Consider the following 24,598-nt stretch of genomic DNA (forward strand, 5'->3'; position numbering starts at 1 on the left):
AAATCAGACAATTTTCGAAGACGGACCGGACCTCCTAAGAGGCATGTTTGTGTTAATGTGGCGAGGCCTAACTAAAGGCCATATAGAGTTTCCTACCGGGCTTATATAAATATCAACACTCAGGTTTTACAGCCTCTCCTCTCAGCTCTCTCTCTCTCCCCCCTCTCTCCCACGTGACCGCGCCAGCCCCTCCCTCTCTCCCCCGTGCCGCCCCTCCCTCTCCTCCGAGCCCAGCCTCCTCCCTCTCCTCCGAGCCCCTCCCCATCCCCCCATAGCACCTCCCTCCCCCCACGTGGCGGCGCTCCTCTGATCCCCTCCCTCTCCCCCAGCAGCAACGCACGGCGGTGCGCCCTCCAGCTGGATCCGGTGGCGGGGCGAGTAGAGGAGCCTTATCCAGCAACGCGGCGCGCGAAGGAGCCGGGTCGTCGCTGGATCTGGCTTCGGCTATGGTGTGAGGCCGCCGCCGGTGGTTGGGGCCGCGCGAAGCAGGCGGGCTCGGTAGTGCGCTCCGAAATGGGCTCGCAGGCGGGCTTTCTTTTGATATTTTTTAATTGATTTACCGAGGCGGGCACTCTGGCCACCTCGAAAAAAGTTATTTATGGCGACTTTTGGACCGATGCGGATGTGTTGCCCATCTTGATAAACCGAAAACATCCGCCTCCAATAAAAAGTTATAGTAGTGTAAGCAAGTCATCGACAAATAAGTTTATAGCCTAATCCTTACAGCATCTATTTCTCCGGTCTAGATACTATTTTATATTTATATGGGACCACCTGTTAGTGTCATGCATAGATTCTCGTGGTATTCTAAAGTGGAAGAGGAGCCTTGGTTTCCGTGATCAGCTCGGCGACGAAACCAGCGACAAGCTATGCACTCTCTCTCCTCCAGCACATGCATGGTGCTGACGTGGTCGGCGATTCGCCGGTTATTGTACCTGCTCTTATAGCTTGTCTAAGACGAGACGATATCTGGTTGCTAGTAAATGTAAATAATCATCACCATGTATTTATTATGTGACACGTATTTATTATGTGACACTATTACTATTATTTGCAATACGATAATATCATAAAATGTGTTAATCTTACACTAACACAAAACATTTTATATGGATAAATGCTTGCATCCAACGAGCTTCCGGCTCGCGGGAACGTAGAACGACATGATTGTTTTCTGGATTCGGCTTGGCGCCTAGGCTAGATGAGCGGGTGCAAGTTTGCCTGGCCTGCGAGAGGCACCGTCGTCCAGGCCTGCTCATTCGGATTGCCTGAAATTTTCGGACAGGATAGTTCGGGTATTTAAAAATTATTAGGGTAATAGAAATCTATATCTGATGTTCGTCCTGAAAAAAAACACTATCGATAGTTCGGGTTCGGGTTTAGATATAACCAATCTCCCTGAGATTAGAAAAAAAAAACTACAAACTGTACAGGAATGTAGCCGTCGTCAAGACCTGAGAGACGCTGTCGAGTTGGTCGCCAGCGGAGACCAGACGCCCGGACATCGGGTGCTGCGTCGCGCCGTCGCTGATGTCACGTCGTCGCTCATCAAAGCACAAGCAGGGCCAGCCGCCATGCGACGCAGCATCGCGCCTCGTGCCTCAGGAGGTCGTGTCGGTGTCGATGTCGCTGTTGCCTTCCGCGCTCTGCGGTTCTACCTTCGGGAGTTCGGGGATTTGGGATTTGAGGCCACGGACGCTGGTGGAAGGATGGAGGTAGTGCCACAGTAGGCTGATGGGCCATGACTATTGATGGATTACTGGGGGCGCTGGGGCTCGGCTCTCTTCTGAATAGGGACATCAGGTAGTACCGGTAATTCGGGTAAGCGAGTTGTTACACCAAATACGCGAACTAATTTCGAGTATCTATAATTAGGTACCGTTTCAGTTCTCTTCTATTTTGTAAAAATTTTCAAGATTTCCCGTCACATCGAATATTTGGACGCATGTATGAAGCATTAAATATAAATAAAAAATAAAACTAATTACACAGTTTAGACGAAATTCACGAGACGAATCTTTTAAGCCTAATTAGACTATGATTGGACACTAATTGTCAAATAACAACGAAAGTGCTACAGTACCAGTTTAGCCAAAAATTTTGCAAACTAAACAAGGCCTTAGTATAATCGGGTAGTTTGTGTACAGTTCAGGTAGTCGGATTTGCAAACCAGCGTATCGTGAAAAAGAGAACGGATTTGCTTCCTATTGCACGGCCTTGCATTGCATCTGTCATGCCAGTCGGAGACACTAGTCCCCGGTGTGCTGCAAACCTCTACTGATATACCGAGACGTAGCAGGTTGACGGTGGAAGAAAGAAATGAGGAAGACGGGCGAAGTGCACAGAGACAACAACGCAACCGCAAAACCATGACAGGCAGAGCAGAATTCCAAATAGACGTGCACAGAGTCAAGCTGAACGACGACTGACGTCTTCCGCTATTTTGATCGTGTGAGAAAAAATATTATATTATGACTGACATGACCCATGACATCAAGCGAATAGCGTGGGAAACGAGCCGCAGCGCACCACACCACAGCCGCGTGGAGTCGACAGGAAGAGTTCTCCGCCGTCCCGCGCGTCGCGTGGTACCATTTAATTCCGGCGTAAAAGTATAAAAAAGTGCACCGGCCACGCGGAGGCGAACCGAGTCCACTGCCTGGCCCAAGTGCCGCTGCCGTCCGTGCCGGAACGATTCCTCCACATCCGACACCGTGCGCGCACCCAAAAACCAACGCAGACGCACCAGGCCGTAAAAAACACCGCTCCGTGCCCTGCTGCCGTAAAACCCACACGTCTCTCATTGACTTGGCCTCGCGGAGCTCACACGCACTCCCGTCTCCCGCCCCCTTCCGGCCTTCTTCCCCTTCCCCTCATGTTGAACCATTCCCATTCCCGGCCCGATTCCCGCTCCCCGTTCCTCCACCACGGCCACGCCGCCGCCGAGACGGGGCACCGGGACCACCGGGCGCAGCAGGGGATGGACCCGCCGTCGTCGTCGGGCCGCCCCGCCCCCACCACGCCGCGCCGGCAGCTGCAGGGCCCGCGCCCGCCCAGGCTCAACGTCCGGATGGAGTCGCACGCCATCAAGAAGCCCTCGGGGGTTCCGCCCGGCGCGCCGGCGGCGCCCGGGGGGCAGGGGCAGGGGAGGCCGCGGGACCACCCGCAGCCCGGGGGGCGGGCGCCCGTCATCATCTACGACGCGTCGCCCAAGGTCATCCACGCCAAGCCCAGCGAGTTCATGGCGCTCGTGCAGCGCCTCACGGGCCCCGGCGGCGGTGGATCCGGCTCCGGCACGCCGCCGGCGCCCGACGCGCAGGCGCAGTACGACGACGACGACGCCCTGCTGCTGGGGCAGGCGTTCCTGCCGCTCGAGCTGCTGCTGTCGCCGTCCGCCGCCATGTCCCCGGCCGCGCGCCTCGCCACCATCGAGCGGTCCGTGCGCGGCCCCATGCCCTCCGCGCCGGCGGCAACGGACTACGACGTCGACGTGCAGGGTGCCCGCGGCGGTGGCGCCGACGACGACGGCACCCTCGCGGCGGTGCTGGGCCCCGCTTGGCGCCACCCCAGCATCCTGTCCCCGCTGCCGTCCTCGCTGCCGCCCGCCGCCGCGTCGGGGCTGTTCTCGCCGCTGCCCTTCGACGCCAGCAGCCTCAGCTGGCTCAACGAGCTCAGCCCCATCCTCCGGGCAGCAGCAGCAGCGTCCACACCCAACGCCGGCGCCGGCGCCTCTTCGTTCGGGCTTCGGCGCCTTCGGCCCGGGCGCCACGAGCAACGGCGGCGGATCCCGCCCGCCGCCGCCGGCCTACTACTCCGACCCCTTCGTCCCCAGCCCCCGCAACCTCCTCGCCACGCCCACCGTGCCGTCGCCGGCCACGTGCGCCGAGTTCTTCGGCAGCCTGTCGGATCTTTAGCTACCTCGCCGCCCCTGCACGCTGCAGCCTGCAGCCGGCGGCGCCGCTCCCGTCCAAGACAGATGCAGCAGCGGCCGAAACTTTGTGCGACATTTTTTTTCCACACCTTTCTTCCCCCTGTAACATCCTTTTTTTTTTCTCTCTATCTTCTGACGGGTAGGGGCAAGTTGGTGGGCCCGGCACTGATTAGCAGGGAGTATGATGAGAAAGGGCGTGAGAACAGAATGCGATGCAACAATGAGCCTCTTCAGTTTCAGGCTTATAAGACCGTGTTGTAATAGTATTTTTTTTATACACCAAACCAGTCAGCACTGATTTATAATTCACGATTGTTTTAGCCTAAAACAAACAGACTGTACGATAGAAAAATACTGTTGCAGCTTTATAATTCCACGAAATATTTTCCGGTAGCAGTAGTAGCTGATGAGATGACTACTAGAACCGGCCGGCCAGGCAGCACATGCCTTTGTTTATTTCTTCTTTTCCTCTGGATTTAACTACACCTCGTGTAGTGTAGGCCAAGGAAGTGATTATGGTTTGTTTAATGGAGACCTTCTTTAAACACAGGGCGTGAAATTTTAGGGTGTCACATCAGATGTTACACAGGATGTTGTATAGGGTATTTAGGATACTAATAAAAAAATAAATTATAGAATCCATTAGTAATCTACGAGACGAATTTATTAAGTCTAATTAATCCGGCATTAGCACATGTGGTACTGTAGCACCTATATTATCAAATCATGGACTAATTAGGCTTAACAGATTCATCTCGCACATTAATCACAAACTATGTATTTAGTTATTTTTTTAGTCTATATTTAATATTCTATGCATGTGTCTAAATATTCGATAGGATAAAGAGGAAACTTTAGGGAGAGGAACCAAACAAGACCTCACTTCTCCGTGAATCAGTGATGCATGAATTTATTTATAGGTCTTTGGACGAAAAAAACTAAGATCTCGTTTAGGATCACAGTATATTTTAAGAATCCAGATATAAAAAATTTGTTGTTTTATTAAATTCTATGCACGTTACACTCCACTAGATTCATAGCATGTTTGGATGGGATTTTATGACTCTGAGACTTTTTTTTATCAGGATTCCAAGAATCCCATGGTTAACAAGCGGTACTTAACATAAAGGCCCCGTTCGCTTCGCTGAAAAAACAAGCTGAAACACTGTTTCGACTGATTTGTTGTGAGAGAAAAATACTGTTCCGACTAAAAAAACAAGTCGAAAATATAGATTATAAGAGAAGAGAAGCGAACAGGACCAAAGTTGGATTTTATAAAAAAAAAAACCCTTATATTTTATTGTTTATAGGCTACACTAGAAACTTCAATGGGGGACAAGAGGCATGAGATCCAAAGACGGATTTAGGACCCGTTTGGAGGAGCTCCTAGAGGCTCCGGCTCCGGGACTGTTCATGCACTGTAGCACTGGAGCCGGCGAAGCTCGAAATTGTGGCTTCGCCGGCTCCTCCTCTTTTCGGCTTCTTTTCAGTTCATTTTGTGCCTCGATTTCCGAAACGGCTCCTGCTACAATATTGCTACAGTACCTCGAGGTGAGGAGCCGGAGCCGCCAGGAGCAGTGCCAAACGGGTCCTTAGCACCGGATCAGTAGGGGTCCGAGCCCCCTCTACCGCCGTTAGAAGTTTGGAACCTCTCCCGAGCTCCATCCTTCCTACAAGTTTATAGTAATTAATTAAAGCTTAGAAGGAGATGCTAAATGTACAAAATAAAAGAGAAAGAACCTCTCTAAGTATATATATATTTTTTAGATCCCGCCACTGTGAAGACTCCCTACCCATATGCAGAAAATAGGGCCCCTCAATCCCTCTCACCACATACACAACAATTTTTATGCATGAGTCAGAAAAAAAAAAGATGATGAAGAGAACAGGAGAAAGCGTGGTAACAGAACCTCCCTAGTCTTCATACTCTTTGAAATTTCTATTGCAAGTTATTGTTTTTTTCCTATTCCTATGCAATTCCTGATGAAGACTAGTTGGATGAAGGGTACAAGAATCTTGGATTTCAGAGTAAATGGATAGAAAGGAGTATACTCCTTTTAGAATTCACCATCACCATGTGCTTGAAATGTTCGCACATGGGTGAATTGGGCGAGCGAGGGAGGTGACCGAAGTGCACTGGCTGGCGGCGGCTGCCCTGCCTTTAAGTCCCACCGCATTTTGTGGTGGGGGTGGTCGTTACCGTCGTGTAGTGCTTTTATATCAAACTGTTCTCAGCTTCCCATCAAACTGCACGCGTCTGCACAGCTGCAGTGCTTCCAAATGCGGCCATCGTGGTGTATGCTCCTCCATCACCTATCTGCGATCGCCGGCGGCGCCTCCAAATTGTGGCCAAATTGCCATCGCCCCATCATGGTGCATCCAGCCTATTTTTACCTTTCTCGCTTTCTACGATCACACTGCCTTTGCAACGGAGCAAAGAATCTCTCCATCCGTCTCCCTCCACAACGAAAATTACTAGCACTCAGAAGCAGTTTTCTTCATATCATTACGGGACAGTTACTGACGTCAGAAGCATCGCAAGCTTGGCGGGTCCAAGATGGCCGGAGCTGAGTGACGCCACCCGCCACCGTGACCTGAAGTGAACCAAGACGCTTGGCTCGCCCGCGTTCGCTCCTGGTGCCGTCACCCCGGCCTGCGGCTCAGCGCGTCCCTCCCGTCCCAAACCACCGGGTGCTAGCTGCAGCCTGCGGAGAAAACGCAGGAGGTCTCGGTCTCTCGGAGGACCTGACTGAATGCCTGAGTCTGACAGGCGATTGCTCCCGGCCATGAGCTTGGTCGTGATCATAAATTTCCAGTCAGAATAATATTTTTCTCTCACACTAAATAAGTCAGCAGTAATAATCCACGATCGTATATGATCATTTCAGCCCCAGCCGAATAGGCTGGATATCCTCACTGGATCCAGGATGGCTGGATGGATTGGACAGTGCAGGTGATGTTGGCGTTCGTTGGTTTTAACCAGAACTTATCAGCCAGTCGACAGTATTTTTCTTTCACACCAAATCAATATTAATCGAGTTTATTAGCCCGGAAATCGACCGGCCAACGGTGTCTTCTCCGGTCCGGCTTGACCTTAATGCGGACGACACATCAAGACTTGTGGTTCTGAGTCTTGGTTGGGTCCACGCTGTACTACACGGAGAAGAAGAGTTAAAACGCTGACGTGGACAGAAAGGCGACACATTGATTCTCTTTGACATCAGCCACATCCAAGCATGGGGTATGCCATCAGCTGATCAGATGATAAGTCTCTCTTCAACAGGAGACTCGTTGCCGAACCTAAATTTAAAATGGATCTCCAACATAATACCAATAGCTTACAACAAAATACCTATACGAAAAATCCATTTTAGATACCAGGAGAGGCATAACACAAATCTAAATATCATCTTTTCTAGAGACCCATTTGTAGAAAAGGTTGTCTTTTTGGTCTTGTTGTTGGAGAAGATCAAAAATAGGTATTAAACCATTTGCCTGTAGCGCTACTCAAAGGACGAACGTGTCTTGTATTTTGGGTCGTAGGTTGTTTGAGACAGTCTAAGGCCTTGTTTAATAAATTCCAGGAGCTAAAGTTTAAAAGTGTCATATGTGAGTGTTCGGATAGTAATAATAAAATAAATTATAGAAGTCCTCAGTACTCCGCGAGACTAGATTTATTAAGCCTAATTAATTCCATCATCAGCACATGTTTACTGCAGCTTTATTGTAGCACCACATTGCCAAATCATAGACTAATTAGCCTTAAAAACTTCGCATAGCAAATTAATCGCAATCCGTATAATTAATTATTTTTTAGTCTATATTTAATACTCCATGCATGTGTCCAAACATTCGATGGAGATAAGGACTAAACTTTAGAGAAAGAAATTAAACAAGGCCTAAGTAGTTTTTCCAGCACTACTTTGCATTAGTTTTTCAGTACTCGCAGGTGCCAAGTAGTACGGGTTTCCCTGAGACATATCGCCAGTGTTCTTCAGCACTATTTCGTAATAGTTTTTAGCGAAGAAATAATGTTTTTCTCTTATAAGAAATCAATATTAGCCAAATTTCAGTGAAACTGAACAGGGCCATAATAACTAACTTGATTTTCATGCGAGTTGAAAAAAAATGCCAAACAAAATTATGGCTTGTTTGGCACAGCTCACAACAGCTTTAATTTTTTTTTGTCAAACACTCATTTCCAAAACAACTTCATGAGTGAAATTGTTTTTCTTCTCTTACACAGACATGAGTTGGGATGAAGCTAAAAAAATAGCTTATCCCAGATCTCTCCCTCATTTCTCTCTCTCATCGTGCATGAAGCTGTTGGCGAAGTTGGTTTGCCAAACAATTTTTTTAAAATAGCTCAGTTTCACCTAGAAAGTTGCTCATGAAGGTGTTTCTAAAAAAAACTAGCTTTAGTAGTGAAGCTGAGTTGTGCTAAACGGGGTCTTAATAAAGACAAAATTCAAATAACTATAAAATTAATAGTTTAATCTCCAAATGAATAGAAAAGATAAAATATCTAAATAATCCATGTAAATTATAATTAGAAAATTCTCTAAATTCAACATTAAAATTACAAAAAAAAAAGTAAATCAAAAGTCCGTAAGTAAAGATTAAAAAAACACTACTGTCACTACTTTTTACTCTTATAGCGCTGTAAACTACCGCATTGATTTTGTAGGTCTAGATTGTAACATTTTTAGATTATCAAAAGGTATAAAAAATAATAAAGAATCCAATACATATTCAAGTACGGAAAAATACGATGGCATAAAATTCAAATAGCTTACAACTGATTTTACCATGGACAGAAGAAGAGTTAAAAGCTGACATGGACAGAAAGGTGCCACATTGATTCTTTGACATCAGCCACATCCAACAGCATGGCATCAGCTGCTAAGTACTGGTACGGTACTGGTTTCCTCGGAGACAAATAATACTAGTAACTAACTTGATTTTCACACGAGATGAAAAAAAAGATATCTAAATAAGTAGTCTATATAAAACAAAATTAGTAGACACAAAATTCAAATAAATATAAAAAATAATAGTTTAATCTCCAAATTAACATGAAAGATAAAATTTCTAAGTAATCCATGTAAGTTATAATTAGAAAACTCTAAAATCAACATTAAAACTACAAAAAGTAAATAAAAAGTCTATCAGTAAAGTTAAAAAAATCACTACTATTTTACTCTTATAAGCGCTAAAAACTACCACATTGATTTTATAGGTCTAGATTGTAACATTTTAGATCTATCATATCAAAAGGTATAAAAAAAACTAACAAAGAATCTATATTACATATTCAAGTACGGAAAAGACGATACCATAAAATTCAAATAGCTTACAAGTTACAACATATTTTACCATGGTAATAAAAAACAAGAAACCCATAGGGAATGTCTAAGGAAAGTTGGATGTACAAGAGCTATCCAAGTCGAACATCAATGTTTTGGCATTGCCCATGAAAAAAGATCGAAGTAGTTTGGATCCACATGCTGCTCCTTCCTTATCACACTCTATACCTCGGCGATCTTAACCTATTTTCTCACCTCGCATAAGCTCACCAAGACACTCTTTTCACATGTTTCTCGCCGAAAAGTTTTGGCATCACAATCGACATTGATGAATAGGACACATCCATATTGATTCCAATCACGACTTTCATGGTGGTGGCCTAGGGGGGATGAACATGTTCCATCGGGCACATGCAATTGGTCCATCGATTCCATAATATGAATGTGTCACAAGCTCATGAATAGAGCAAGAGATCATTTGAATTTTCTCTTCGCGAGAGCATGGATAGCCGCTCTGAGATTAGTTCTATAGTTTGTTTCAAAAGGCTCGAAGGGGCCGATAGATGTTCGATTATTGGCTGTTTGAGACAGCTGTTGCCCTAGAAAACGTTAGTAGTATTGCAAAAATAGGTAACTACAAGTATGCAAGAAAAGGTCCAAGATTATCCAAAATATAATTTACAAGAGGGGCAACAAACTAAACCATATACAGTACAAGAGACTTGGCCGACTGTTTTATTGAGAATTGAGTTCACCGAGAGAAAACTAAAGGCTATCTAGATTTCGCCTCAGCACAAAATGCACAATTATAGTATATGAATGGGAAAAAAAAAACTTTAAGCTAACGATTTGGTTGGCGATAACTATAAAATTTGAGCCGATTGACAGATACAGTGCATGCACATAGACATAAGACAATTACAACAAAAACAAGTAATCAAACTATTTAAAAATATTTTCAACAAATACATCCTGGTGTCAGTGAAAAAAAAAAAGCTGATCACCCGCGCTACTGGCGCAGGCCTCCTTCATACTAATTATAACTGAATGGTTGTGTTTTTTACCTTGTAACAACCATCCAGCAAAAAGCTTATAGGCCGCACAAGTGTTTGGACTTGGACTGACTACAGATCATCTCTTCATGAGAAGTTCATGATCTAACAAATGTAACAAAAAGAATTTCTAGTAACTCTGACCAGAAAAAAAAAGAGAAAAAACTTCATAACGTTAGCGGGTTATCAATCACCAACCACGGCTGCGCTCCACTGACAAGCCCAAACTGGTCTTGAAGCTCACAGTCTAACGGGCAAGCCGTAGTTGGGAAAAGATCGGATCACGCCATCACGGCTGGCGGTCACGATGACCGTGCTCCACGCGGCGGATATCATGGAGAGGCAGTCGCCCAGCTGCGGGCTGCTTTCAGGCTTTGCAGTAGAAGGCAACTTCTCCTCAGGCCATGTCGCCGATCCCTTGCTGCAGTCCACGAACGACCACGGCCCAGGGGACTGGCACTCCTCGTGGTGGCGCAAAATGGGCGCGCTGGAGGATTTCTCAGTCAGGCAGGAAGGTTTCGTGTGCCCATCTTGGTGCACTCCTGGCCATGGTATTGCGGTAGTCACATTTTTGGAGAAGAACAGCTCACATGAATGAACTGATTTTGCATCTCCAGAATTCGCAAAGTTCCAAATATAGACATTGGAATCTTTGCCGGCAGATATAAGATATCTGCCGTCTGATGTTAAAGACGGTGATGATAGAGCCTTCGACTTCCAAGGCCCTGTATCAGAGACAAGTAAAAAAAAAAAGCAGCAGCATCTATCAGTAACTGAAGTCAAGAGGTGTAACATGGTTGGAACATGATGAGTTTCTACTTTCTGTGTGAATCTACCTTCAAACTTTTGGATGGTATCACCATTGGCAACTCGGATTTTGGAATCTCCTGATGTAATTATAATCCCATTGGAATCACTTGTACATAACTGCAAAACAGAGGTCACAAATTAGCGGTTTGATCTGATTTAATAATTGCAAGAATACTAGTGCTTTCACCAACTCGCTGAAGAAAAATCATATAGTATGAGCCAAGGGAGAAATAAACCTCTAGACTGTTGATCCGACTGGCAGCTGACTTTTTCTTCCCTTGCACAAACAATTCTTTCTCTAGCTGGGTGTTTTCACCTAAAAAATAAAATTGAACCACTCACTCTAGTACTGAATTATTGGTAAACATGTTTGGCAATCACGATGGTTTACTATTACACATTGAAGTTGGAACACTCAACATAAGTGAAATTACATTAAGAAACAAGACCTGCATGTACCTGATTGATCATAGAAACGACATGCGCCTGCAATCGTGCCAACAATAAAACCCTGGTTTGCAAAAGCATGAATTAGAACCCACTTATGGAAAAAAAACTGCTATGACAATGGTATCTGATTCACACCTTTCCATCTGGTTGGTAACTCAAAGCAGTTATGATATTTCGCGTATCAGCCCAGTCAGTTACTCGCTTGTCCAACACATCCCAAATGCGCACTTTACCATCTAATGAACCGCTGATGAAGTATTTCTCGTCAACAGGGTTGAATTGAACACATGTTACTGTTGTCAATTACAAAGGAACAGAAAAGAGAGTCAGGTTCTTATCCAAGAAAAAATATTTAAGTTCTTATTATGCTTCAATGCACAAGGTCCTTCTCATCATAACAACAATGTTGCTACACAAAAGGATATCAACATTGAGCAAAGATTCCAATTAATTTTTCAAAACACGTAATAGTTTACCAATATTCTACTTACCATAGTCTTTGTGTTTGAAAACGGCAAGACAACCATCACAGCCAGGTTTCCATAAGCGCACCGTCTTATCTTTAGATGAAGTTAAGAGATACTGTAGTCAAACCAAGACAAAAAAAAAAGGGTAAGCAATTTAACAGGGAAATAGCACTAACTAATACTCCCTCCATTTTAAATATATGAAGTTTAGTGACAACCTAATTAGTTTATTTTTTAGCTAATTAGCTTGTCCTAAGCACCATATATTTAAAAATGGAGGGAGTATCTGTTTATGATGCATGGAAACAGGTTAGTGAATATAGGTTAAGTGGTCTGAGTAAGATATGTGAGGTATGCAGAATACAAAGGAAGACCTACATCTGATTTGGACCATGCCATATCAAGGATATCAGTTGTATGGCCACGGAATTCATGTAATGGAGTCTCCGATATACGAAAAACCTTCTTGGGTATAACTGTAAGTGCCTGGTTCTGCCCCTTTTCTATATTTGTATTAAAGACCTGAACTTTCTCCACCTTTTCATAGGAATCCTCTCCCTTATACAACTTAGGAGATGCTTCTACTTCTATGATTTGCCATATTCGTACAACACAATCCTCACCGCCACTTGCTAAATACCATCCAGATGTGCTGAATTTCATGACCCTAATTGAACCCTTGTGAGCTCTGATCTCTTGATCCATGTAGACAGCAGAGAATTCAAGAAAATTTTTCTTCCGATGTCGAACTCTTGTTCTGGTTGGTACACTATTTGTGCAATTTTTCACATGGACATCATACTTGCAAATGCCACCAAAGCTTCTGTTTGTCACGAATTTCTTCCATAAGCTTTTCACATCCTTTTTCTTAGCACTTTTTGTTTCTTTTGCAGGACTGTTACCACATCCCCTCCGCAATAATTTCTGAACAGACCGAGAGAGGCCAAGCAAACTCTCAAATTCCAGAAGAGACATCACCTTATCTGATCCAACCTCTTTGAGCATGTCAGTTATACTGCTATGTGCACCATTGTGGACAATATATCTCTTTCCACTATCCATATCCCTTATGCAACAGGCACCGTCAAACTCCGATTCATTGTCACAAACAGATGAATCCACGGAAGAATGGCCACTGGCAGTTCTCTCCTCCATCTCAGTGGAAGACTCAACGGCTGTGATTTCACCATGGCATTGGAAAGAATCTGTTCTGGCAGAAACAAAACCATCGAATCCCATTCCCTTAAGGAACCTTTGCCGCCTTTCTTGAACACTCATTGGCTCGTTTGCCCAAATCTCATACTCAAATTTCATTGGCACTGAAACTTCATCACTTGTGCTGCAATCCTCGGAACATGAAGGTTCCCCTGGAGATCGAACATCTTCAAATGCGTCGAAGAAAACTTCATCACTGTCTGATTCAGACCTTGGCATCTTCAATGAATTTGATTCAGCACCAAACAGTGTATTGACACGGTGGGGCTCCAGCACTCACTGAAGGCTGTGGGAAATCAGACTGTCATCTGCAATAAACAATGCAAATATGAGCCTATGGTAAAGGAAAAAGGGTGGTAACATGAGAAGAAGACGGAGCAGCACCCCAGAAAATGACTCCCACCAAAAGTATGGGCAAGTGGACATCTTTTCAAGTTAAAATTTCCAAAGTTCGGTTATCTTATTCGCACGGACCAAAAGAAAATTCTGTTTACATTAAAGATGTATACGACCAGAAGTATTAAGTAAAGCAGGATGTAGCTAGTTCAATTACTCAAAAAAAAAGTATACACAAAGCAAAGTAGGAAGGTCTGCATAGAATGGAGCTGCAAGACCAGAGAGGCCCAAAAAGTTCAGTGTTTACACTGCGAATAACAAGAGGAAAGTTCGCCAAGATGGGCCAAAAGAGCAGCATATAGCAAGATACTCAGAACGAACTAAAAATCCTCACTCGTGGAGCAATGCAAACCGCCACCATTTCAAGCAGAGCAAAGCAAATGCTAGTAGCCTAGTACTACAGCAGTGCTCTCCAGGTCCACAACTGTGAACTGTCACAGGTTGTCAACAATAAACCAAACCAAAGAAAGCATAAGCCCAGGCTACCCACCACTAAACTAACCTGGCGGCCTCGGTTAATCTTTAATCACCGCCGCCTCCATCCGGCACTCCTGACAACGCTCACCAACAAGGCAACAACTCGACACCCGTACGCCTAAGCCGCCGCACCTAGGGAATCCGACCGTGCGGGGTGTCAGGTTCTTTAGTCGCTCCTAAAATTTATGTCATATCAAATATTTAGATACTAATAAAGAGCATTAAATATAGATTAATTATAAACTAATTACATAGATAGAGGCTAATTTGCGAGATGATTTTTTAAACCTAATTAATCTATCATTAACGCATGCTTACTGTAGTGCCACGCTGTCAAATCATGGAATAACATGCAAATTAGTCATAAGTTGTATAATTAGTTTTATAAATAGCCTATATTTAACATAACAAAAAGAACCCGGCAACACCAACAACCCACACGGACACGGGGGCCGGACGGACGGAGCCCGCAGATCCGAGGTAGGGAACTGGCGGAGCAACAGCGAAAAACAGCGCGGAAAGGCTAGCGGCAATAAAGGGCTTCCTTCGACTAGGGTGGTGCGGCGCACAGCGTACCGTGGATGGGACAGCGGGAAGGGGAAGAGCAGGAGGGGGCCTGCCGGCGGGCGCCGCCGCCTATTTTGTCTCCTGCATCTGCGCTGCGCCGACCGGGCCGCAGGCGTAGGGGCGTAACTCCGCTCTCCGCGTACATGGCCATTAAAGTCGGGGCCTTTCAGTTGAGAGGAACTGCCCCAGTGGTGGAAACAAAATTAAATTGAAGTTTTTTTTTTTTGCTCTTTTGGTCAGAACCTTGTACTATTGGAGAAAAAGAGAGTTTTGTTTGTTCTTATATGCAGAAATGCAGAGTCAAAGAACAACGGGAAGACAAATTTCTTTTTTCGTTTTTTCATATAAGAAAGAAACCATTGAACCGACAGAATTTACTTACTGCTAGAGTGAATTTTGTACAAAAACTCGAAGTGAAGAGAAACGAAGCGCTTGGTAGCGTGTGTTCTGTGGGCACCGCGCAAATAAATTGGGCGTCCGCTCGCACCGGTGGAAAATGTAAATGCTGGACTCCGTTTCGAAAGGGTAAGGGCAGTCCCAACGAAAAAAAAAAGTTTCTATATTAGATACCGCACTTAAAAAAAAAGTATTTACAACTTATGATTTCTATGAATAATAATTATTTTTTCTCTCTCTCCTAACTCTATCTTCCTCCAATGAAAGTGCGACACGAGCTCCTTAAAAACTAGTGGTTTCTCTCCAATAGCGATTTTATGGTTTCTTGATGCATTAGATTAAGAGTATACCGATTTCTTCATGAAGAAACCATTTTTATGATTTTTTGCTTTCTTTCTTTATTAATTACGTTGTCATATTAGCGTTTTGCCTACGTGACACTAAATCATTTAATGATGATTGAAACCATCATCCATGCACCGTTGGTACTGCCCAAAGTGGGCAACGACGCTCTTCCATTTCCAGCCGGCAGAAAATTTGAAAACAAAAAAAAAGCATGCGGAATCAGGGAGATGGGTCCCCAAAAATCCAGCACTAATTTCCGGGCTAATTTTGCATGGCATAAGCAAAACGAGGTTAGTTTTCAGGGAACTGAGCGGAACATTCCGAAAATAAATCAAAATCAAGAGTTTCTCAGTAAATAACCCATTCTGATGTGAATCAGATGGACCACGGTGCTCTTTCAGAGCAGTCTGGACTGTTCCCAATCAATTACGCGCACAACTAAATCGATCGAGAAGCTAGGAAAAACCAAACGGGTGGAGAGAAGCCAAAGCGGATCACTGCGCCATTGCCTCGTGAGATCGACCGCCTAATTAAACGGAGAAGAGAACGGCGAGAAACGAGAATTCAGAGCACATCACTCACCTACTGCGAGAGCCCTCCACGGCCTCTCCCCCAGCCGCCGATCTTCTCCCGCCGCCACGCGCCATCCCGGTTGCGGTAGAATCAGACTCGAGGATGATGGCCCGACTCCGAGGGAGGGCTCGGCGTAGGGTACTTGGAGAGGACAAGCAGGAATGGGAGGCGGGCTTGGGATTGGAGGCTTCCTCCGCTCCGGAGTCCGGCTGGCCGCCTCGTTTGCTCCGGTCTCTGGTCTTGGTTTCCAAGGCAGAGAGAGAGAGAGAGAGAGAGACAGGCGTTTGTTTGTTTGTTTGGGTCTCCGTCGCCGTCTAATGGCGCTCTTATGCTGGGCTAACCCCGACGCGGTCTTCCATTCCACTTGGTCGCGTCGCTTTCCTGGGGCCGGACCCGGACCCGGACCCCGGGCCGGGTCCGGGTGGGCCGGCCCGCCCTTGGATTCCTTATGAGTTTTTCTTAAAGGTTGAATCGGTGGACTGCTGTGTGTGCTCCATTGGTACTAGTAGTACTGCTACGACTCTATCAGCACGTCCTATGATCAGAGAAAGCGTGTTCCTAGTTAGTTTTAGCTAAGGCTTATTCAGTTATGGTATAATATTTTTTTCTCATAACAAATTAGTCGTACAAACCAGCTACAAGCGGTTTATCGAACCTGCAATGAGAGAGAGAGACAAAAAAAAAATGATGAAAGACAAAGGTATTTTGTAGTACCTTTCTGCGAAATTTCTATTCCTTCGGTGATAGCTAGGATAAGATATTTTGTAGTACTAATTTTTTGACGTTACTATATAAGAAGAGGACATTGTTTCACCTAAGACTGGAGTCAGAAAAGTTACACAAACCTAGGTAAAATACTTGTTGGCATTCATATGACAGATTGTTTGTCGCTAGTATTAGCGTTTCCTAGTTTTGTTTGGTTGTGTAAAAGGCCTAAAGACTTGGCTTAGTAGTTGCAGCCACATGTGTAATGCTGTAGTAGGCTTATATATTACTGTTATTAAAAAACTGTACAACTCATCCATCCAGACAAAAGCGTTATCCCCTTGTGATGTCCAAACCGCGCATCACAAGTGCAGACGCAACGCATGAACGCAATAGATAAAAAGGCTGCGCAAAAAGGATGCATGTGATGTGGGTGAAGCCGTGAAGGGGAATCACCACCCCCACCGTCACCTCCTTCTACTTCTCCTGAGTCCTCCTGATAAACAAAACCCAGCTTTTAATCTGTCAAAAGGACTGGATACATACTTCCATCCTCCTCTAGACCACGGGGCAAGGTCATGACTGCTTTCGCCGATTCTTCTTCCTACCATTTGCTCGTGTTCACACGGGTGCTGAGACTGGAACCCAGGCACTTTACTGCACGGGAATGGAATGGTGTGCAGTAGCATTTTTTTTTCAGGTGATGTGATGTTTTTTTTTTCATGGGATGTTAACAATGAAATTAAGCCGAAACGAGCGGTCTGGTCTGGCTTATGAAAGGTAGCAGCACCAGATACTCGTATAGGCTCGTTCGCTTCGCTGAAAAAATAAGTAAAAATATTGTTCCGGTTGATTTGTTGTGAGAGAAAAATATTGTTCTGACTGAAAAAAAAACAAGCTGAAAAAGACGGATTATAAGAGAAGCAAACAGGGCCATAACATCCAGCCCCATGCATTAGTTGGTCTAATCTGGCAAGGTTATTAGTTTACGAGTATAGCTTGGGCCATGATTAGCAAGCTACGACTAGGGGTTTTTCAGGCTTTCGGCCTATTCGCTAGTTGGTTTCTGGGCTGGTTTAAGTTGACTGGTACTGGTTTGTTGTGAGAGAAAAACACTATCGGCTCAACGAGCCTGTGGGCGTTGAAAAGCCAGCTTCTGACTCTGGAAATTTCAGGGAAACAAGTGGGAAGTGGGGAACAATTGCGCAGCTGAAAAACAGTTGCTGCAGCAGTGGAGTGCAGCAGGGGCGCCAGCTTTACTGTATGTGTAACAGGAGCAGCGAGCGAGCAGCAGCCGGCCGTGGCTCGCTGTCGCTGGTCCGGATTCAGGAGGCAGAGTCTGCCGGCCCGGCCGCCGGCCGCCGCAGTCGCAGAGGACACGGTCAGGTAAAAGGCGGCTGTACGCTGGCCGCCAGGCAGGCAAGCAGCAGGGACACGGTCAGGTCAGGTAAGGGCTGCGCTGCAGCTGACCCTACCATAGCAATATACTATAATAGGCAGATCGCCAGTCAGCCAGAGTGTCACGGATTGTTTGTTTGTTATAATCAGCTGCGGCTGCAAATGGCAAATGACTTGCATTGCTTAATCCCTATGGGTGTGGGATGCCAAGTCAAAGCCTCTAACACCTCCCCTGTAACACAACACCGGCGATCATGTGGCCGTGAGCTCGCCAAGACTGCGACGGGCCATTAACAATAATCATGTAGTAATGCACTCCAGTTCTCTGTGGGTTCGTTAAGCCTGAAGATTCCGAGCGCCTTTTTGCATGGATCCCCGTGCATGAACTCCGAAGAGTTTGGCGTTTTCGCCGATTGGTCGTCCGCGACGACTAACACGGCCTCTAATAGCTTGCTGCTGCAGCTGCAAGCGCCATACGATTAAAAAGGCCGTCACATGGCCGCGCGCGGTGCGCATGCGCCATACAAAACGCAATGCCTCGGAGCATGGAGAAACGTGCCGGTGGGCAGGCAACGAGCATGTTAGTACTCTTTAGTGAATAAACAGGGTTTTTCACTCACAAGATTTTAACATAAACATCAGCGTAAACTAAATTTCAACGACGAACGGGCCCGGAGGATCCATGTGCCTGCTAGCCACCTCTTCTCGCGCGGCAAACGCAGTGGCTGGCTACCTAGTCTCTGCGCACCTGTGCGTGCCACTAGGCATTCATACATCTTTGCATTTTTTTCTTAAAAAAAAAGAAACAAAAAATGGAGGTGTTGGGACGGGAGTGGAAGTTGCAGGTGGCTCCTGGCGCGTAGAGGACGTGTTGCGCTCATGTGCTTCCACGACCCAACGAATAACCTCCCCAGCGACGTCGGTCCGCAGCCGCACGCTCTGTCACACAAAAAAGGTTCCGTGCTGCCTGCGTGTGTCAGCTGGTGATTATTGCTCCACCCTCCACGGATTAACAAAACAATATGGGGTGTCTGTGCCGTCGTCTTCACTTGGCCACGCACGACCGGGGAGATGATATACGTATCGAGTGGAGGGCCGCAGGAGCCACCTTTTCGCCAGGAGTTTTGCGGCAAGCAATGATCATGGACCGTATCAGCTTCCGCCATTGTTAACGATATATCATATCAGAAGCGGCCGGCGTGATAGGATTGCGAGCCCGGGGCGATCATGGATTATTTACTGTTGGTTGATTTAGCGTGAGAGAAAAGTACTGCTCAGCTTATAATCCTGCATATCGCTGCGGCCGCGCACGAGGGGATCGCGAGCGAGTGATTACTGCGCGATGCGTGTGCGTATCAGACTCGATTCCAGCTATATTTTCAACTCAACTCTCGTACTAGTAGTACGTATTATCGTCAATGTCAGGCACTGATGAGATTCAGAATTATTTGATCAAGTTTGCCCCCTCTGTCATTCACCGACATTAACAGTGTCCAAGTAAATAGCCCTGGTCAATTTGGGTGGTGGGGTTCTGGAAAATTCTAACGGTTCATTGGGTTCACTCATCCTTATATCTACTCCCCCTGTCCCGAATTAGTGGACGTTACAGGAGCCGCGCATAGAGATCAATGTGCAAGCGAAAAGATCCTGATACCTCTACACCGGCACGTCTAACGGCAACGTCGAGCTTGGGAGCAGCTAAGCCCTGGCTGGGAAATAGTATTTTACTTAACTCTCCACACCGTAGAGACATCAACAGTTTAGAATCTCCTTTTTTTTTTTTTGATCTTACGGACGAGTGGACGCCATGAAGTGGCACTTTGATGGTACTGTTGGTAGAGGTCTGATGTGTTTGCCGAGCTATAACGTCAACAATTGTGAGACAAATTTTAAACCTTAGAACATCTTGTATTTTAGGACGGAGGGAATAGATGCTAGGGGTCTCATACATGTTCGTTTTCTACAAGGTACATCATTTGACAACAAAGAACAGGCGAAACAACTCGACGTGTGTGCTAGTGAAGCTGCAAATACTACTCTAGATCTTCGCCATGTTGGTTTGGACTTGTTTGATTTATAAGGCATGGCTGAAAGTATTGTCGGTTGGTTTAGTGTGAGAGAAAAATACTGTTAATTGACTGATAAGTTATGGTTTATAAGCCAAATACGCTCAAAAGAACAGGCTGCTTGACGAGGAGCAGCAGCTGTCTCTGAAAGTAAGTTTTCAGAAACGAAACCGCGCAGTTGATGGGGCAGTCGCGAATGATGATGGCACTCTGCTTTGTACTACACGGACTAATTACTGGGCAGAAAATTAAAATAGACATGCATGCAGTGCAAACGGAGAACTTGGCGGGCCGGATTCAGGAGGCAGAGCTAGTAGGCGTCCGTCCTAGAGAGCAGGGGTACTTTTAGGCAGGGAAAACCATTGCTCAATGGAGTAAGTTATCAAGACCCTGTTTAGATCCTATAGCAAAACTTTAGCTCTGTACTTTTAACCGTATTTTTTTTGCCATGTGGATCTAAATAGAGGAGACTAAAAGTGAGCAATTGGGCTAAAATCTTTTGCTCTCAAAGAGACCCTAAACTGGGCTAAACTCCCTCGGGACGGGCGCTGGACGTTCTATTCCCCTTGCCGCTCGCATGCATAACTGTGCATGGATAATTAAATGAGGGTAAATCAGGAGGTGTTTGGTTCTTTAGTTGCTCCTAAAATTCATGTCACATCGAATGTTGAGATACTAATAAAGAGCATTAAATATAGATTAATTACAAAACCAAATACATAGATGGAGGCTAATTTATGAGGCGATTTTTAAGCCTAATTAATCTGTCATTAGCATATGTTACTGTAGCACCACGTTGTCAAATCATGGACTAATTAGGCTTAAAAGATTCGTCTCACAAATTAGTCGCAAGTTGTGTAATTAGTTTTGTAATTAGTCTATATTTAATACTCCATGCATGTGTCTAAACATTCGATGTGACAGAAATTTTTGGAGCACTTATAGAAACCAAACAGGACCTTAGTCATTATAGATTAGATGACTAAAGTTTAACCAGAGATCAAATAGCCGAGCAGGACTAAAATTTAGGGTTTCAACTAGTGATCCAAACACCTGAGTCTGGGTGTCGCTCAAAGTCAAAGCTTGTCCTCCAAACAGCGCGGGTGAGCATGCGCTGCTGCACCGGGCCGAGCATCGCCAAGAAGATTCCGCAGCTTTTGCAAGGATCCCATCCCAGCGCATTAAACTCGGAAAAGTTTTCCGGCGACCAACGACGGCGCTACCTTTACGCCGCCGACGCGGCGTGGTTGGTCAGTCGTTCAGTCCAAACCAGGAAGCAGCGTGCGTACTAGAGAAAGAGGAGCCCTGCGTTCGCCGTGGGCGAACAGTCCCATGTGGCCGGGGACACTGCCGGTGTCGATTGGATGGATGAGCCACCGGGTGAGTGGACTCGGACCCGACGCTCGACGGTGATAGGCGCGGCAAGCATCGTCGCCGCCAGCGCGCACGGTCTCTCGCTCAGCCGAGGCTGGTTGGAATTGTGCTGAACCTGAACGTGCTCAACAACAACGACAACGACAGACAAATCTCTGCCAGTGCCTGCTGCATGCCTCATCTTCATCTCTCCCTGGGGAAAACAATTCCGGCCCTGCTGCTGTGCACATAGTATAGCGGAGAGCCGGAGAGGGAGAATTGAGATCATGCGTGCGAGTGCGACATGGATTACGCGGCCATGTGGCCACCTTCTCGCGGCAGATACAGTGGCAAATTTCAGCATATTCCCTTCCTCGTATACGATCGTGGATTATAAATTGAAATAATATTTTTCTCTCATACCAAATCAACCGACAGTAAATAATCCGCTGATCGTTTATTTCTGCATGCATGTGTGTGCGCGCGCTCTCTACTCCACTTGCCGATTGGGAATTCTCTGCGACGCAGCATGATTGGATACGCCGGCCGCAAGTGGCTCGTGTTCTTTACGCCCAAGTCCACGGCCGCGAGGCTAGAGCACATGGGGCAGGAGGAGGAGGAGGAGCAAGCTGGGATTGGGGACGACGACCAAACCAGCTTTGCTTGAGCAAATCTCGCGCGCTCGCAGTCGCGGGCTTGACAAACGAGCACTTTTCGGGCTCTGGGGCTGCGTGCACGCTCATGCATGCCATGTTCACCGCTGGGGCCTTGGGGGATCCAAATCCAAATTCCAAAGGATTTAGGATAGGCCTGGGCCAACTGAGATTGCCATGCGGCACGATCGGGGACCCGGCCACCCCTTTCCAGGGGGCTGACAGGTCAGGGACACGTACCGTATCATCAACTTGGCCATTGTTAATGGTGGATCAAGGCACGATAGGCATTCGGAGCTTAGACCGGAATCATGTCCGCCTGTCACTACGTACGACGGGGATCAGAGTGTGATGCGATAGGATAGGATAGGATTTGGAATACACATACATACAGACTCCATTAGCCATATGCATCAGTGTTAACCATATGCATGCATATGGTTCTCCGATCCTTCTGCAACCTTCTGCAACGAGTGTATGGCATCTCGCTGCTTGCTTGTCCTGATATATACCTTTTCGCTTGAACTACTTCAGCAGGCCAACTCAAGACGGGTCCTCTCGCCGCCATATGTGCTGTCGCAATAAAGAAACAAGGGTCATGCCGTCATGGCAATGTTATGATGACGACGGGTACGTTACAACTTACAAAAGTGTAATGTCACACTCGCCGAACTCCGTTGCTAAATATCCAGGGCGCAAGATCCAAGTTGCCATTTGTCATTTACAAACCGTAAAATACTCCATCCGTTTGATTTTGTACCTATTCTAATAAGCTCATGAGTTAGGTCTTAATTCATCCTGAATGACAAGAGACCTATATCCAAGTTTAGCAAGTAGCTGCATGCCTTCTTTTTGGAGTGAAGCAGTTCAAACCAAATTTAGCTTCCTTCTAAGTCAAATTAATACACCAATGTCTACGGCGTAATTTTTTTTATGAAAATATCTTGATAGTACATTTATTTGAACTAATAAATGCTAATATATTTTTTCTAGAAATATGGTCAGAGTTAGAGAGTTTTGATCTAAGATCAAGTGACAGTACATACTTCTCGATGAGTCAGTGCTCAGTGGATCATCTGATTTCGATTTTGAGGGAACTGAATCATTTAGATTCCATTCAAGCATGGTAGCCAGCATTGCACCAGAAATTAGATGTTGCTCCAAAAAAAAAAAAACAAGTTAGACTGGAACGCCTCAAGAAGCCCGAAGGGCCTATATTGCTCACAGGGTTGACTCAGATACCTGCATTTGGCTACATCTGAAAATAAGTAATTACAAAATTATGAGCACTTCCAATAAGTCATTACATTGCCAAGGAACATCAGAGGTGTCTGTGTCCCAAGGTTTACAATTAATACTAAATTACATCAAAGCCATTTTGGAATTTATAGAAACCATTTAGTATTTTTATTAATCCATAAAAGGCATTTAAATTAAGTGGACATTTCATTTTCATCAAAACAGACCCAAACTTTTTGTGAAGGTTAATTTAAGCATATAAAGCATACACAAAAAGTTTCATGATTTTAGGATAATTATTTTAGCCTATAAAAATCATGGAAGTACTGATTTTGTTAATTAAAAGATGTAATTTTTAGACCTAGCAAAAGTACTGATTTTGGCAAACTCATATTTCTCCATGATTAAGTATAAGATAACAAGCTTACACAAAAATTTTCATAATTTTATCTGGTCTAATTATTTTGTTACTGATTTAAACAAGAATCAGCATGTTTAATCATTTTTCAGAAATTCGAAAAAAACAAAAACCCCTTTGTACCCACGCACGAGTCAGCCACTGAGGCTAACAGGCGAGGTCTGGGTCAGCGAAACAGTGTTCCGCGCTGACTGCGGTGGACACCGCCGTTGACCGGCGAAAACTCGCCGACGGCGGGGCTTGCACCTACACGCTTAGGGGCAACACCGCGTGTCGATCTAGGGCACTAAACGGGCAGCTAGGGTTTCGCAGTAAACTCTGATTTAAACAAGAATCAACATGTTTAATCATTTTTAGAAATTCGAAAAAAAAACAAAAACCCCTTTGTACCCACGCACAGTCAGCCACTGAGGCTAACATGCGAGGTCTGGGTCAGCGAAACAGTGTCCCACCACAGTGTCCCACGCTGACCGCGGTGGACACCGCCGTTGACCGGCGAAAACTCGCCGACGGCGGGGCTTGCACCTACACGCTTAGGGGCAACACCGCGTGTCGATCTAGGGCACTAAACGGGCAACTAGGGTTTCGCAGTAAGCTCGACGCCAACCATGGCGGCACGGCAGTGCTCCGGCGTGGCGTTAACGGCAGCTCGTTGGTGAAGCAGGTAGACAGGCCGGTTGCCGGCCATGAACAGTAGCGCCTGAAACCTTGACTTCAGCTCTCATTTGCTCGCGATTTGGCAACATGACTTGATCAACAGACCTTAAGCAAGGTTGTCCAT

The 24,598-nt window shown here is 45.8% G+C and overlaps 2 protein-coding genes across 5 annotated transcripts; one reads left to right on the top strand and one right to left on the bottom strand.

Moving 5' to 3' along the window:
- The first annotated feature begins 2,546 nt into the window (after window positions 1-2,546).
- Window positions 2,547-4,052, top strand: LOC136497213 (class E vacuolar protein-sorting machinery protein hse1-like). The gene is given in 2 exon segments (XM_066493000.1): window positions 2,547-3,736; window positions 3,738-4,052. Coding segments are annotated over 2 exon segments (1,038 nt in total). The 5' UTR covers window positions 2,547-2,875; the 3' UTR covers window positions 3,915-4,052.
- A 6,092-nt stretch (window positions 4,053-10,144) lies between these two features.
- LOC136496876 (2-deoxy-glucose resistant protein 2-like) lies at window positions 10,145-16,254 on the bottom strand. Of its 4 annotated transcripts, XM_066492646.1 has the most exons (9): window positions 15,054-15,174; window positions 14,681-14,851; window positions 12,395-13,539; window positions 12,041-12,131; window positions 11,685-11,842; window positions 11,559-11,610; window positions 11,336-11,415; window positions 11,126-11,216; window positions 10,145-11,014 (listed from the first exon to the last, which is right to left on the bottom strand). In XM_066492646.1, exons 3-9 carry the CDS (start codon window positions 13,448-13,450, stop codon window positions 10,530-10,532), a joined length of 2,013 nt encoding a protein of 670 aa, XP_066348743.1. In that variant the 5' UTR covers window positions 13,451-13,539; window positions 14,681-14,851; window positions 15,054-15,174; the 3' UTR covers window positions 10,145-10,529. The 4 variants fall into 4 exon arrangements, with proteins under 4 accessions (XP_066348743.1, XP_066348741.1, XP_066348744.1 ...); XM_066492644.1 differs by lacking the exons at window positions 14,681-14,851; window positions 15,054-15,174 and adding an exon at window positions 15,995-16,254; XM_066492647.1 differs by lacking the exon at window positions 14,681-14,851 and having other exon boundaries at window positions 15,054-15,186.
- Window positions 16,255-24,598: the final 8,344 nt, after the last annotated feature.

This window comes from Miscanthus floridulus, chromosome 12, assembly GCF_019320115.1.
Source record: "Miscanthus floridulus cultivar M001 chromosome 12, ASM1932011v1, whole genome shotgun sequence".
NCBI lineage: Eukaryota > Viridiplantae > Streptophyta > Magnoliopsida > Poales > Poaceae > Miscanthus > Miscanthus floridulus.